Source organism: Oncorhynchus nerka, linkage group LG8, assembly GCF_034236695.1.
Source record: "Oncorhynchus nerka isolate Pitt River linkage group LG8, Oner_Uvic_2.0, whole genome shotgun sequence".
In the NCBI taxonomy this organism is placed as follows: Eukaryota; Metazoa; Chordata; class Actinopteri; order Salmoniformes; family Salmonidae; genus Oncorhynchus; species Oncorhynchus nerka.
Window position 1 is genome coordinate 22,116,225 of NC_088403.1, and position 16,554 is coordinate 22,132,778.

Below are 16,554 nucleotides of genomic sequence, written 5' to 3' on the forward strand. Positions count from 1 at the left end.
TGAATACGGCTGCTAGAATCCTGACTAGAACCAAAAAATTTGATCATATTACTCCAGTGCTAGCCTCTCTACACTGGCTTCCTGTCAAAGCAAGGGCTGATTTCAAGGTTTTACTGCTAACCTACAAAGCATTACATGGGCTTGCTCCTACCTATCTCTCTGATTTGGTCCTGCCGTACATACCTACACGTACGCTACGGTCACAAGACGCAGGCCTCCTAATTGTCCCTAGAATTTCTAAGCAAACAGCTGGAGGCAGGGCTTTCTCCTATAGAGCTCCATTTTTATGGAACGGTCTGCCTACCCATGTCAGAGACGCAAACTCGGTCTCAACCTTTAAGTCTTTACTGAAGACTCATCTCTTCAGTGGGTCATATGATTGAGTGTAGTCTGGCCCAGGAGTGGGAAGGTGAACGGAAAGGCTCTGGAGCAACGAACCGCCCTTGCTGTCTCTGCCTGGCCGATTCCCCTCTTTCCACTGGGATTCTCTGCCTCTACCCTGTTACGGGGCTGAGTCACTGGCTTACTGGGGCTCTCTCATGCCGTCCCTGGGGGTGCGTCACCTGGGTGGGTTGATTCACTGTTGTGGTCGGCCTGTCTGGGTGGCGCCTCCCCTTGGGTTGTGCCGTGGCGGAGATCTTTGTGGGCTATACTCGGCCTTGTCTCAGGATGGTAAGTTGGTGGTTGAAGATATCCCTCTAGTGGTGTGGGGCTGTGCTTTGGCAAAGTGGGTGGGGTTATATCCTTCCTGTTTGGCCCTGTCCGGGGTGTCCTCGGGTTGGGGCCACAGTGTCTCCTGACCCCTCCTGTCTCAGCCTCCAGTATTTATGCTGCATTAGTTTATGTGTCGGGGGCTAGGGTCAGTTTGTTATATCTGGAGTACTTCTCCTGTCCTATTCGGTGTCCTGTGTGAATCTAAGTGTGCGTTCTCTAATTCTCTCCTTCTCTCTTCTTTCTCTCTCTCGGAGGACCTGAGCCCTAGGACCATGCCCCAGGACTACCTGACATGATGACTCCTTGCTGTCCCCAGTCCACCTGGCCATGCTGCTGCTCCAGTTTCAACTGGCCTGGGCCCTAGGACCATGTCCCAGGACTACCTGACATGATGACTCCTTGCTGTCCCCAGTCCACCTGGCCATGCTGCTGCTCCAGTTTCAACTGTTCTGCCTTACTATTATTCAACCATGCTGGTCATTTATGAACATTTGAACATCTTGGCCACGTTCTGTTATAATCTCCACCCGCACAGCCAGAAGAGGACTGGCCACCCCACATATGCTCTCTCTAATTCTCTCTTTCTTTCTCTCTCTCTCGGAGGACCTGAGCCCTAGGACCGTGCCCCAGGACTACCTGACATGATGACTCCTTGCTGTCCCCAGTCCACCTGACTGTGCTGCTGCTCCAGTTTCAACTGTTCTGCCTTATTATTATTCGACCATGCTGGTCATTTATGAACATTTGAACATCTTGGTCATGTTCTGTTATAATCTCTACCCGGCACAGCCAGAAGAGGACTGGCCACCCCACATAGCCTGGTTCCTCTCTAGGTTTCTTCCTAGGTTTTGGCCTTTCTAGGGAGTTTTTCCTAGCCACCGTGCTTTTACACCTGCATTGTTTGCTGTTTGGGGTTTTAGGCTGGGTTTCTGTACAGCACTTTGAGATATCAGCTGATGTACGAAGGGCTATATAAATAAATTTGATTTGATTTGATTTGATTTGATTTGATGTAGGGAAGGAGAGAGAGGTGATGTAGGGAAGGAGAGAGAGGTGATGTAGGGAAGGAGAGAGAGAGATGGGGGCTGATGTAGGGAAGGAGAGAGAGAGAGATGGGGGTGATGTAGGGAAGGAGAGAGAGAGATGGGGGTGATGTAGGGAAGGAGAGAGAGATGGGGGTTATGTAGGGAAGGAGAGAGAGAGAGATGGGGGTGATGTAGGGAAGGAGAGAGAGAGAGATGGGGGTGATGTAGGGAAGGAGAGAGAGAGATGGGGGGTAATGTAGGGAAGGAGAGAGAGAGATGGGGGTGATGTAGGGAAGGAGAGAGAGATGGGGGTGATGTAGGAAAGGAGAGAGAGAGAGATGGGGTGATGTAGGGAAGGAGAGAGAAATGGGGTGATGTAGGGAAGGAGAGAGATGGGGTGGTGTAGGGAAGGAGAGAGATGGGGTGATGTAGGGAAGGAGAGAGAGAGATGGGGGGTGATGTAGGGAAGGAGAGAGATGGGGGTGATGTAGGGAAGGAGAGAGATGGGGGTGATGTAGGGAAGGAGAGAGAGATGTGGGTGATGTAGGGAAGGAGAGAGAGAGATGGGGGTGATGTAGGGAAGGAGAGCGAGAGATGGGGGTGATGTAGGGAAGGAGAGAGAGAGATGGGGGGTGATGTAGAGAAGGAGAGAGAGAGAGATGGGGGTGATGTAGGGAAGGAGAGAGAGAGAGATGGGGGTGATGTAGGGAAGGAGAGAGAGAGATGGGGGTGATGTAGGGAAGGAGAGAGAGAGATGGGGGGTGATGTAGGGAAGGAGAGCGAGAGATGGGGGGTGATGTAGGGAAGGAGAGAGAGAGATGGGGGTGATGTAGGGAAGGAGAGAGAGAGATAGGGGCCAAGGGGAAAGTTGTGGAGAAAAAGGGAAGAAGTAAAACCGAGTGGAAAGTGAGAGAGAGACATTTCACCACTTAAAAATAGGAAGAGAACAGAGCCCAGTGGGACTGCCATCACTCTGACAATCTGACAAACCGGACGGATGAGAGGAGGAAGGAGAGAAGAACAGATGGAGAGAAGGAGGAGAGAAAAGGGGAGGGAGACTGAGGAGGTGTGGAGTAAGTCTGCTTTGGTGGTGGACATTGGTGCAGAAAATGCGTTCTTACTTTCAATTTAACCTCTAAAATTAAACAATACAGATGGATATTTTGTGAAGATTGTGCTGAGTAATTGATTGGTTGAACAAACACTAGTTGAAGCATCCTGTTATAAGTAATATTATTTCCTTGTTGAGAGGCCACCGTGACAAACCGTTGTGGAGACAACAAGAAAGAGAAAATTAAGGGAGAGAGAGAAAGAGAGAGAGAGAAACTAAATGAAGAGAGAAAAATACATTCAGAAAGATAGTAAGAAAGATAGATAGTCAGAAAGATATTCAGAAAGATAGTAAGAAATATACAGTTGAAGTCGGAAGTTTACATACACTTAGGTAGGAGTCATTAAACTAGTTTTTTAACCACTCCACAAATTTCTTGTTAATATAGTTTTGGCAAGTTGGTTAGGACATCTACTTTGTGCATGACAAGAGTAATTCTTCCAGCAATTATTTTAAGACTATCACAATTCCAGTGGGTCAGAAGTTTACATACACAAAGTTGACTGTGCCTTTAAACAGCTTGGAAAATTCCAGAAAATGATGTCATGGCTTTTGAAGCTTCTGATAGGCTAATTGACATCATTTGATGTATTTCAAGGCCTACCTTCAAACTCAGTGCCTCTTTGCTTGACATCATGGGAAAATCAAAAGAAATCAGCCAAGACCTCAGAACAAAACAATTGTAGACCTACACAAGTCTGGTTCATCCTTGGGAGCTATTTCCAAACGCCTGAAGGTACCACGGCCACTCAGGTACCAAGGTACCACTCAGCAAGGAAGAATGCACTGCTCCAAAACCACCATAAAAAGCCAGACTAGGGTTTGCAACTGCACATGGACAACGATCGTACTTTTTGGGGAAATGTCCTCTGGTCTGATAAGACAAAAATAATACTGTTTGGCCATAATGACCATTGTATGTTTGGAGGGAAAAGGGGGAGGCTTGCAAGCCGAAGAACATCATCCCAACCGTGAAGCATGGCAGCATCATGTTGTAGAGGTGCTTTGCTGCAGGAGGGACTGGTGCACTTCACAAAATAGATGGCATCATGAGGGTGGAAAATTATGTGGATATATTGAAGCAACATCTCAAAGACATCAGTCAGGAAGTTAAAGCTTGGTCGCAAATGGGTCTTCCAAATAGACAATGACCCCAAGCATACTTGGTATTGGAGTGGCCATCACAAAGCCCTGACCTCAATCCCATAGAAAATTTGTGGGCAGAATAGAAAAAGCAGAATTGAAAAAGCGTGTGTGAGCAAGGAGGCCTACAAACCTGACTCAGTTACACCAGCTCTGTCAGGAGGAATGGGCCAAAATTCACCCAACTTATTGTGGGAAGCTTGTAGAAAGCTACCTGAAACGTTTGACCTAAGTTAAACAATTTAAAGGCAATGCTACCAAATACTAATTGAGTGTATGTAAACTTCTGACCTACTGGGAATGTGATGAAAGAAATAAAAGCTGAAATACATCATGCTCTCTGCTATTATTCTGACATTTCACATTCTTAAAATAAAGTGGTGATCCTAACTGACCTAAAACAGGGAATGTTTACTACGATTAAATGTCAGGAATTGTGAAAAAACGAGTTTAAATGTATTTGGCTAAGGTGTATGTAAATTCTGACTTCAACTGTAGATAGTGAGAAAGATAGATAGTCAGAAAGACAGACAGTCAGACAGTCAGAAAGACAGTCAGAAAGACAGACAGTCAGAAAGACAGATAGTCAGAAAGACAGATTGTCAGAAAGATAGGAAGAAAGACAGATCGTGAAAGAGAGCAAGTGGTCGAGAGAGATACTATGTGGTGCTCACGGCAACACAACGACAAACACACACCAAGCGCAAAACGGAAGACGACATCCTCTGATCTCTATTAGTCATGGAAATACATAAACATATTGCTACATGGCCCAGCAGAGCTGCATTCTGCTGGGTGATGTATATTAACTGAGGGTTTCAGAGGCAACAAGCCATGCAAACTGGGAAACAGGCCATTAGAGTGACTTATGTTTGAGACAGGGCAATTATAGCATAGTATACTGGCACTCCATAACAATGGTTATCAGTTAAAGGAATGACAGGAGGTGTAGGAATACAAGTGAAAGGGGGAGGTGTGTGCGTACCTGTGACAGGCTGGAGAAGCCCAGGTTGTGACAACCGTTGCAGGGTGTGAGGGCCTCCCAGAACCCAGCGGGGCCACAGCTCTTCTCCCCCTCCTCTTCCTCCTGGGCCGGGGGAAGTGGGGGAGTGGGCCGCTGCAGAGAGATACAATACACACGGTTCATTTAAAACACACACTCACAACACACACACACACACACTGAATCTCACACAGCACTACTCCAGATCACTACAGAGAAACACAATACCATATTGAAGATGTAAAACATGTGTTGGTCTGATATGTACGAGGAAGTGAATCCAGATGCAGAACTGGAAGTCTTTTGAAAACTATTCATGCAAATTGTTGACAAGCACCTGTTAAGAAACTAACCGTGGGAACTGTTAGATCCTCCTGGATTGATGACGAACTGAAACATTTTATGTTTCAAAGAAATTATGCAAAAGAGGTGGCAAACAAATCAGGCTGCTCTGCCGATTGGTCAAGATAATGTCAATTGAGAAATGTTGAAACTAAACTAAAACAAAAAGAAGAAAGTATTACCAAACAAAGATAAATGACAACAAAAACAATTCATCTCCATCATTCACTGAAGTTGATGGGCCTTTCATAACAAAACCTTTTGGTATTGCCAATCATTTCAAATGACTATTTTCACTAGTAGTGGAAAAACTCAGAAGTGAAACAGTAAACCATCATATTTTGGTATAAAGTATTTAATAATGAAGGAGAAGGATTGCTGTTTTCAATTCAGTCAAGTTCGTTTGGGAGAGGTGGAAAAACAGTTTTTATCCATCAATAATGATAAGCCTCCAGGTATAGACAACCTTGATGGTAAACTATTGAATGGTAGCAGACTATATCACCACCCCTATTGGCTAGATCTTTAACCAAAGCCTGAAGGAGTGTGTGTGTCCACAGGTGTGGAAGGAAGATAAAGTAATTCCACCGCCTAAAAATAGTAAAGCACCCTTTGCTGGCTCTAACAACCACCCAATCAGTTAACAGCCTGTTCTTAGTAAACTGATGGAGATAATTGTGTTTGAACAAATACAACACTATTTTTCAGAGAACAAGTTAACTACTGATTCAGCATGCATATAGAGAAGGACACTCAACTTGTACTGCACTGACTCAGATGACTGATTGGTTAAAATAAATGTATAATAAGATTATAGTTGGAGCTGTATTGTTAGATTTCAGTGCAGTCTTTGATGTTATTGATCATACATTATTATTTAAAAAACGCACTTGGTATGGCTTTACATCACCTGCCAACACATGGTTGGAGAGTTATTTATCCAATAAAACCCAGTGTTCTTCAATGGAATCGTCTTTAACATCAGATATCTACAATGAGGTATCCCTCAGGGCAGTTGCCTTGGGCCGTTACTCTTCTCTATTTTAACAAATGATTTGCCGTTGGTCTTACACAAAACTAGAATGCCTACACATGCGGATGATTTCACACTTTACAGCACTCAAAGCCAGTGAGCTCACTGAAATTCTAAATAAGGAAACAGTCAGTAGCAAAACTGCAGCTGGCTCATAAACAAAGCAGAACGCTTAACTGCACATACAGAACTAACATCAACAACATGCATGCTAGTCTTTCCTAGTTGAGGGTTGACAAGAGATTAACTGCTTCTCTTAGTTTTAATGAGAAATATTACTGTGACGAAAATACCTGTCTGCATAATAAAATAACGTTCAGCTCAGATACTCATTCACACCCCACAAGACATCCCACCAGGGGTCTCTTCACAGTCCCCAAGTCCAAAACAAATTCACAAATTTTATACAGAGCCATGATCGCACGGAACTCTCTTCTGTCTCCCATTAATCAAACAGCAAAAGGACCTTAAAAAATACTGATTAAAAAAACAACTCATTGACTGGCGGGGACACACACACACACATCATTTTTGTTGCATTGTTTGTATATAATTGTATTTAAAATGTGTGTGACTTTCCTTGTTACTTTGTAATGTTCAGTGTTTTTTGTGGACCCCTGGAAGAGCAGCAACTGCTTCTGCAAAAGCTACTGGGGATCCTGACAAACAAATAATACACACACACATGCACGCTAACACACACAATATGCCCTTTTCACAGGGTCTGTATTGCCAAGAGGATATATGTTTAGACAGGTCTTGTGAAAGGGGTATTGTCTCCTGATAATAGCAGTGACCCAAATGATGCAGAGGGAAAGCCCAAGGTCCCAGTGAGATTGAAAGGCAGAGAGGCAGGGGAAATGGAGAAAGAGCAAGACAGCAACAGAGAGAGAGAAAGAATGATAGAGAGGGGCAGATGGAGTAAGGAGGAGAGGGAGAGACATTTCTGTAGAAAATAAATGGAAGAACCAGAAGGTCACCAGTCTTATGAGACTAAACAAAATGCAATATAGACATACTCTACAAAACACAAAATAATAATCTCTCTCACACACACACACACACACACACACACACACACACACACACACACACACACACACACACACACTGCAGGTCTATTAGATGGGCTTAACACTGATACCATTATTATTTACCATGTCCCAAATTGGACCCTAATTCCCTACATACTAGGGCACTACTTTGATCTAGAAAGGGTGCCATAAACACTGCCAGAAAGGGTTCCATTTGGGACACAGGCTTCAACATGGACCCAGGCAGCCAGGTCCTTCCAGGTCTGCTCAGTTGAATGATGATACACTCATTTGGTGGAATAATATTAGCATGTGCTATCTAATGAATATTTCTTGTTCTCTGTTGAACGGTAGAGGTGATTTGTCAGAGCTAGGCCCGTTGGAAGCCTGGGGGTAGAGTCGTTGGACTCCTTGACACCACAAAGTACTATGTTTAGTGGGGAAAAAGCTGGTTTGTTGTGTGCTACTATTAAGGTAGTGTGGGCTTGATTATGTTGTCAATTGTCATCTTACAATCACACGTGACAAGGCCATGTCGGTACGGGCCACCAAGGCCATGTCGGTATGGGCCACCAAGGCCATGTCGTTACGGGCCACCAAGGCCATCTCGTTACGGGCCACCAAGGCCATGTCGGTACGGGCCACCAAGGCCATGTCGGTACGGGCCACCAAGGCCATGTCGGTACGGGCCACCAAGGCCATGTCGGTACGGGCCACCAAGGCCATGTCGGTACGGGCCACCAAAGCCATGTCAGTACGGGCCACCAATGATGTCACATAATTATTAAACAAACATGACGAGCACCTATTTATACCTCAGCTCTGGAACCAGGAAGTTGATGAGTGTGTCCAGCAGATATGGGAGGTGACCATGTTTTTATTCATCAGTCTGTCTGATGGACAGATGCTGCATCGCTCTCTGACATTTACAGTGTGCCATGCTAATGGAGGTGCATGCATACAAATGAGCACATAGGCCTGTATGGGCGCAGGGGACATATTCACACATCCAGATCCATAGACAGCCATATAAATAAGTACGAGACACACACATACAGGCACTGACCATGAAGACACAAAATCTAATACATACTGTTCGTAACCCTCTCCAATACATGTGCTCTGTGTGTGTGTGTGTGTGTGTGTGTGTGTTTGCGCCTACATCGTCGCCCTCAGTGTGTGACTGATTGAGACGTGTTTGTGCCAAGGCAAGGCCTGCCCAGAGGCTGTTGCTCCATCAAGCCACCCACTCCCACCACACACACAGCGGCAGTGGTTTGATTCAGACCAGATCAATTCCTGTTAGTGTGCCGCGCCAAACGCCACAGGTATCAATCTCCCTGGAAACGAGAGAAACTGGACCCCTGTCGCCATGATGAAAGCCCTTCTACCAATCAGCTCTCAGGGGTAACCAAGGCCTTGTTCTAGTGCTAAAACACGCAGCCTTCCTTCCTACCTTACTGCCTTCCTTCCTACCTTACTGCCTTCCTTCCTACCTTACTGCCTTCCTTCCTACCTTATTGCCTTCCTTCCTACCTTACTGCCTTCCTTCCTACCTTACTGCCTTCCTTCCTACTTCACTGCCTTCCTTCCTACCTCACTGCCTTCCTTCCTACCTCACTGCCTTCCTTCCTACCTTACTGCCTTCCTTCAAGTGAATTACAGCAAAATCACTGATTTGATGTAAAGCAAGGATTCCATTACATAGCTTTCACCAATCCAGTCAGATGTGAGATCAGTGGTTACTTTACAGAAGGAAGGAGGATGTTCTGTACTGAACGGAAATGTACAGCGCATTCTGAAAGTATCCAACACCTTCATGTTTTCCCTCTTCAATCTACACACAATACCCCATAATGACAAAGCGAAAACAGTTTTCATTTAAAACAGGAATACCTTATTTACATAAGTATTCAGACCCTTGAAACTTGAAATTGAGCTCAGGTGCAACCCGTTTTCCATTGATCATCCTTGAGATGTTTCCACAATTTGGAGTCCATCTGTGGTAAATTCTATTGATTGGACATGATTTGGAAAGGCACAAACCTGTCTATATAAGGTCCCACAGTTGACAGTGAATGAAGCAAAAACCAAGCCATGAGGTGGAAGGAATTGTCATAAGAGTTTGTGTTGGGCACAGGTCTGGGGAAGGGTACCAACAAATGTCTGCAGCATGAAGGTCCCCAAGAACACAGTGGACTCAATCATTCTAAAATGGAAGAAGTTTGGAACCACCAAGACTCTTCCTAGAGCTGGCTGCCCAGCCAAACTGAGCAATCGGGGGAGAAGGGCCTTGGTTCGGGAGGTGACCAAGAACACGATGGTCACTCTGACAGAGCTCCAGAGTTCCTCTGTGGAACCTTCCAGAAGGATAACCATTTCTGTAGCACTCCACCTATCAGGCCTTTATGGTTGAGTGGCCCAGCCAGATCCCAGAGATGTTCCATACGAACGAAAAACATATTTTGCTAACATTTTGTTCACATCCTTGTTATTGAGAATGTATCCTTTGACATGATAATCCACCACCTGACAGGTGTGGGATATCAAGAAGCTGATTAAACAGCATGTCATTACACAGGTGGACCCTGTGCTGGGGACAAAAGGCCACTAAAAATGTGCAGTTTTGTCACACAACATAATGCCACAGATGTCTCAAGTTTTGAGGGAGTGTGCAATTGGCATGCTGACTGCAGGAAAGTCCACAAGAGCAGTTGCCAGAGAATTCAATATTAATTTCTCTACCATAAGCCGCCTCCAATGTTATTTTAGAGAATTTGGCAGTACGTCCAACAGGCCTCACAACCGCAGACCATGTGTAATCACATCAACCCAGGACCTCCACATCTGACTTCTTCACTTGCGGGATAATTTAAGGGTTTGCATAGCTGAAGAATTTCTGCACAAACTATCAGAAACCGTCTAAGGGAAGCTCATCTGCGTGCTCGTCGTACTCACCAGGTCTTGACCTGACTGCAGTTCAGCGTCGTAACCAACTTCAGTAGGCAAATGCTCACCTTCGATGGTCACTGGCACGCTGGAGAAGTGGGCTCTTCACAGTTGAATACCGGTTTCAACTGTACCAGGCAGATGTGTGGGCGAGAGGTTTGCTGATGTCAACGTTGTGAACAGAGTGCCGCATGGTGGCAGTGAGGTTATGGTATGGACAGGCATACGCTACGGACAACAAACACGTGTATTTATTGATGGCAATTTGAAAGCACATAGATACTGTGACGAGATCCTGAGGCCCGTTGTCGTGCCATTCATCCGTCTCCTTCACCTCAAGTTTCAGCATGTCGCAAGGATCTGTACACAATTCCTGGTAGCTGAAAATGTCCCAGTTCCTTCATGGCCTGCATACTCACCAGACATGTCACCCATTGAGCACGTATGAGATGCTCTGGATCGACTGCACGACAGCATGTTCGAGTTCCCGCCAATATCCAGCAACTTCGCACAGCCATTGATGAGGAGTGGGACAACATTCCACAGCCCACAATCATCATCCTGATCAACTCTATTCGCAGCGTGAGGCAGCGTGAGGCAAATGGTGGTCACACCAGATGCTGACTGGTTTTCTGATCTCTGCCTCTACTTTATGTTTAAGGTATCTGTGACAAATAGATGTTTCTGTTTTCCCAGTCATGTGAAATCAAAAGATTAGGCCCTAATTTATTTATTTCAAATGACTGATTTCCTTACATGAACGGTAACCCAGTAAAATCTTTGAAATTGTTGAATGTTGAGTTTATGTTTTTGCTCAGTAAACATGTCTACCTTACAGCGTGTCTGAGGCTGCCCTCTCCTGGTGACTAAATGCTACTACAGTAATGGACCCCAGAGTGATGCAGTAGAACATGGTTTTCCAATCTAAGAATAACAATACGACCGTACGATACCACAGACCCAAAATTGCGAAAATGGTCCTCACCCTCCACATCCCCCTTGATTACCCCTGGTCCCATCTACCCTCCCTGATCCAAAATGGTCCCCACCCTCCACATCCCCCTTGATTACCCCTGGTCCCATCCACCCTCCACATCCCCCTTGATTACCCCTTGTCCCATCCACCCTCCACATCCCCCTTGATTACCCCTGGTCCCATCCACCCTCCCTGATCCAAAATGGTCCCCACCCTCCACATCCCCCTTGATTACCCCTGGTCCCATCCACCCTCCACATCCCCCTTGATTACCCCTGGTCCCATCCACCCTCCCTGATCCAAAATGGTCCCCTGGTCCCATCTCCCCTCCACATCCCCCTTGATTACCCCATCCACCCTCCCTGATCAAAATCCCCACCCTCCACATCCCCCTTGATTACCCCTGGTCCCATCCACCCTCCCTGATCCAAAATGGTGCTCACCTTTCTGACTCTGCTCAGGGTGCCGTTACTGCGTCGCTCCTCGTCTGATAGGTGACCGCTGCCAAAGCTCTCCATGGAATGAGAGTGGGATGAGATGGTCTGGCAGAGCTCCTAAGTAGAGGAGAGTGGAGTCGGGTACTAATTGAATGACTTGGTTTGATCACCACAAGCATCAGCAATGATTCCAAAGACAACACAAGGATCTATAAGATAAAGATGAAGAGAATAACAACATAACACACCTCAAAGGAGTAGTCTCTGTCCCGACACATCTTCATCTCATTCAGCAGCTTGGAGAGCTCCCCTGTCACAGCATCATCTGGGGAGGAAAGGAGATGGGGGAGAGGGAGGAGTAGAGGGAGCGAAGGAGAGACGAGGGAGAGGAGAGAGATTACAAGGGAAGAGAGAGAGAGAGAGAGAGAGAGAGAGAGAGAGAGAGAGAGAGAGAGAAAGATGGGGGAGAGAGAAGGGAGATGGGAGATATGGGGAGAGAGGAGATGGGAGAGGGGGAGAGAGAGATGTGAGAGGGGGAGAGAGAGAAGATGGGGAGAGAGAGAAGATGGGAGAGGGGGAGAGGAGATTGTGTGTAGTCAAAGGAAGGGGGAAAAAAATACAATATGTTTTCAACAATTAGCGTTAATTGTGACATGTAAGGCTGTTAAAGAATGGAGAGGTGAGAAAGAGAGCTGAAGTCAAAAGAGAAGAAGCCTCTTTCTCCATCACTCTCTCTTTTCAATCTACTTTTCTCTGTGGCCTCTTTCGGAATCAATATCTAGCTTCTGCCACTGTGGCACACACAGATCTTGGAGTGACCTGCTCACCAAATGGTATTTCCTTCAGTGAAAACAGCTAGAGACAGAGTACTATAGTACATAATGATGATGGATCAAACTGGGGTTGTTTCTACTGAACAAATTAACTAAAGAGAGCAGACCTGGCCAAATACACGTCAACACCTTAATATGTTAATCTCTGTGTGACGGCGTTCTAATCCAGGAAGTAGTTCCTCCGGTCTGCCCTCGTTCACTGGCCTTCACAGACCTGAAAGCACCACTCTCTCCCTCCCTCTCTCCTCCTTTCTCCACCACACCCTCCCTCCTCCTTTCTCCACAACACCTCTCTCCTCCTTTCTCCACAACACCTTCCCTCTCTCCTTTCTCCACAACACCCTCCCTCTCTCCTCCTTTCTCCACAACACCCTCCCTCTCTCCTCCTTTCTCCCACACCCTCTCTCCTCCTTTCTCTCTCTCCTCCTTTCTCCACCACACCCTCTCTCCTCCTTTCTCCACCACACCCTCTCTCCTCCTTTCTCCACCACACCCTCTCTCCTCCTTTCTCCACCACACCCTCTCTCCTTTCTCCACCACACCCTCTCTCCTCCTTTCTCCACCACACCCTCTCTCCTCCTTTCTCCACCACACCTCTCTCTCTCCTTTCTCCACAACACCCTCCCTCTCTCCTCCTTTCTCCACAACACCCTCCCTCTCTCCTCCTTTCTCCACCACACCCTCTCTCCTCCTTTCTCCACCACACCCTCTCTCCTTTCTCCACCCACCCTCTCTCCTCCTTTCTCCACCACCCTCTCTCCTCCTTTCTCCACCACACCCTCTCTCCTCCTTTCTCCACCACACCCTCTCTCCTCCTTTCTCCACCACACCCTCTCCTCCTCCTTTCTCCACCACACCCTCCCTCTCTCCTTTCTCCACCACACCTCCCTTTCTCCTTTCTCCACCACACCCTTCCTCTCTCCTTTCTCCACCACACCCTCCCTCTCTCCTTTCTCCACAACACCCTCCCTCTCTCCACCACACCCTCCCTCTCTCCTTTCTCCACCACACCCTCCCTCTCTCCTTTCTCCGCCACACCCTCCCTCTCTCCTTTCTCCACAACACCCTCCCTGTCTCCCTCCCTCTCTCCACCGTTCCCTCTCACCCTACAATAAAATGTGTTCAGGCGTGCACGAGCTGTGCTGAATGTGTATTTTCTGCTCCCTCCCTCTCTCTCGCTCTCTCCCTCCCTCAATAAAGATAATTAAAGGGGAGTGCTGACTGGTGGTGATTGAGAAGAGAGAGAGAGTGCAGCGGGAATTGTATGAGAGATACCAGTGCACCGCTCCAACTCAGCCACTAGGGGCAGTGTTGGATAAGGGGAAAACACTATTGAAGTTGACTGAGGTAGTACAGGTTCATACCAATAGGCAGTGCTCACCATGTGTGTAGTAGATACAGTGCCTTCGGGAATGTATTCAGACCCCGGGACTTCATCCACACTTTGTGTTACGTTACAGCCGTACACTTTTTCCCCTCATCAATCTACACACAATACCCCAGAAATGTTTTGCTAATTTATTAAGAATAAAAAACTGAAATAGCACATTTAAATAAGTACTCAAAATCAGATCAAAATCAAATCAAATGTATTTGTCACATACACATGGTTAGCAGATGTTAATGCGGGTGTAGCGAAATGCTTGTGCCTCTAGTTCCAACAATGCAGTAATAACCAACGAGTAATCTAACCTAACAATTCCACAACTACTACCTTATACACACAAGTGTAAAGGGATAAAGAATATGTACATGAAGATATAAGAATGAGTGATGGTACAGAACGGCATAGGCAAGATGCAGTAGATGGTATAGAGTACAGTATATACATATGAGATGAGTAATGTAGGGTATGTAAACATTATATTAAGTAGCATTGTTTAAAGTGGCTAGTGATAAATTTTTTACATCAATTTCCATAAATTTCCATTATTAAAGTGGCTGGAGTTGAGTCAGTATGTTGGCAGCAGCCGCTCAATGTTACTGGTGGCTGTTTAACAGTCTGATGGCCTTGAGATAGAAGCTGTTTTTCAGTCTCTCGGTCCCTGCTTTGATGCACCTGTACTGACCTCGCCTTCTGGATGACAGCGGGGTGAACAGGCAGTGGCTTGGGTGGATGTTGTCCTTGATGATCTTTATGGCCTTCCTGTGACATCGGTTGGTGTAGGTGTCCTGGAGGGCAGGTAGTTTGCCCCCGGTGATGCGTTGTGCAGACCTCACTACTCTCTGGAGAGCCTTACGGTTGTGGGAGGAGCAGTTGCCGTACCAGGCGGTGATACAGCCCGACAGGATGCTCTCAGCCTCCTGAGGTTGAAGAGGCGCTGCTGCGCCTTCTTCACCACACTGTTTGTGTGGGTGGACCAATTCAGTTTATCCGTGATGTGTACGCTGAGGAACTTAAAACGTACTACGCTCTCCACTACTGTCCCGTCGATGTGGATAGGTGGGTGCTCCCTCTGCTGTTTCCTGAAGTCCACAATCATCTCCTTTGTTTTGTTGATGTTGAGTGTGAGGTTATTTTCCTGACACCACACTCCGAGGGCCCTCACCTCCTCCCTGAAGGCCGTCTCGTCGTTGTTGGTAATCAAGCCTACCACTGTAGTGTCGTCCTGAAAACGTAATGATTGAGTTGGAGGCGTGCATGGCCACGCAGTCGTGGGTGAACAGGGAGTACAGGAGAGGGCTCAAGAACGCACCCTTGTGGGGCCCCAGTGTTGAGGATCAGCGGGGTGGAGATGTTGTTACCTACCCTCACCACCTGGGGGCGGCCCGTCAGGAAGTCCAGTACCCAGTTGCACAGGGCGGGGTCAAGACCCAGGGTTTCGAGCTTGATGACGAGTTTGGAGGGTACTATGGTGTTAAATTCTGAGCTGTAGTTGATGAACAGCATTCTCACATAGGTATTCCTCTTGTCCAGATGTGTTAGGGCAGTGTGCAGTGTGGTTGCGATTGCGTCGTCTGTGGACCTATTGGGGCGGTAAGCAAATTAGAGTGGGTCTAGGGTGTCAGGTAGGGTGGAGGGCCTTTACTCAGTACTTTGTTGAAGCACCTTTGGCATCGATTACAGCCTCTTCTTGGATATGACGCTACAAGCTTGGCACACCTGTATTTGGGGAGTTTCTCCCATTCTTCTCTGCAGATCCTCTCAAGCTCTATCAGGTTGGATGGGGAGCGACGCCACACAGCTATTTTCAGATCTCTCCAGAGATGTTCGATCGGGTTCAAGTCCAGGCTCTGGCTGGGCCACTCAAGAACATTTAAGAGACTTGTCCCGAAGCCACTCCCAGGTTGTCTTGGCTGTGTGCTTAGGGTCGTTGTCCTGTTGGAAGGTGAACCTTCACCCCAGTATGAGGTCCTGAGCGCTCTGGGGGAGGTTTTCATCAAGGACTCTCTGTACTTTACTCCATTCATCTTTGCCTCCATCCTGAGTAGTCTCCCAGTCCCTGCTGCTGAAAAACATCCACACAGTATGATGCTGCCATCACCATGCTTCACCGTAGGGATGGTGCCAGGTTTCCTCCAGATGTGATGCTTGGCATTCAGGCCAAATAGTTCAATCTAGGTTTCATCAGACCAGAGAATCTTGTTTCATGGTCTGAGAGTCTTTAGGTGCCTCCAAGAGGGCTGTCATGTGCCTTTTACTAAGGAGTGGCTTCCGTCAAGTCACTCTACCATAAAGGCCTGATTGGTGGAGTGCTGCAGAGATGGTTGTCCTTCTGGAAGGTTCTCCCATCTCCACAGAAGAACTCTGGAGCTCTGTCAGAGTGACCATCGGGTTCTTGGTCACCTCCCTGACCAAAGTCCTTCTCCCCCGATTGCTCAGTTTGGCCTGGCGGCCAGCTCCAGGAAGAATCTTGGTGGTTACAAGCTTAATCCATTTAAGAATGATGGAGGATAAGGTATCTGTTTTTTATATTTAATACATTTGCCAAAATTTCTAAAAACCTGTTTTCG

At 46.8% G+C, this 16,554-nt stretch overlaps 1 protein-coding gene across 4 annotated transcripts in view; it reads right to left on the minus strand.

Annotated features, from left to right (window-relative positions):
- LOC115123057 (ankyrin repeat and sterile alpha motif domain-containing protein 1B-like) overlaps positions 1-16,554 on the minus strand; it is a 288,347-nt gene that overhangs the window by 221,284 nt on the left and 50,509 nt on the right. For all 4 annotated transcript variants that reach the window (XM_065021514.1, XM_065021512.1, XM_065021513.1 and 1 more), the window contains 3 exons: positions 12,016-12,092; positions 11,774-11,884; positions 4,979-5,110 (listed from right to left, as the gene is read on the minus strand). In XM_065021514.1, coding sequence (XP_064877586.1) covers positions 4,979-5,110; positions 11,774-11,884; positions 12,016-12,092 — 320 coding nt within the window. The remainder of the gene's footprint in view (positions 1-4,978; positions 5,111-11,773; positions 11,885-12,015; positions 12,093-16,554) is intronic.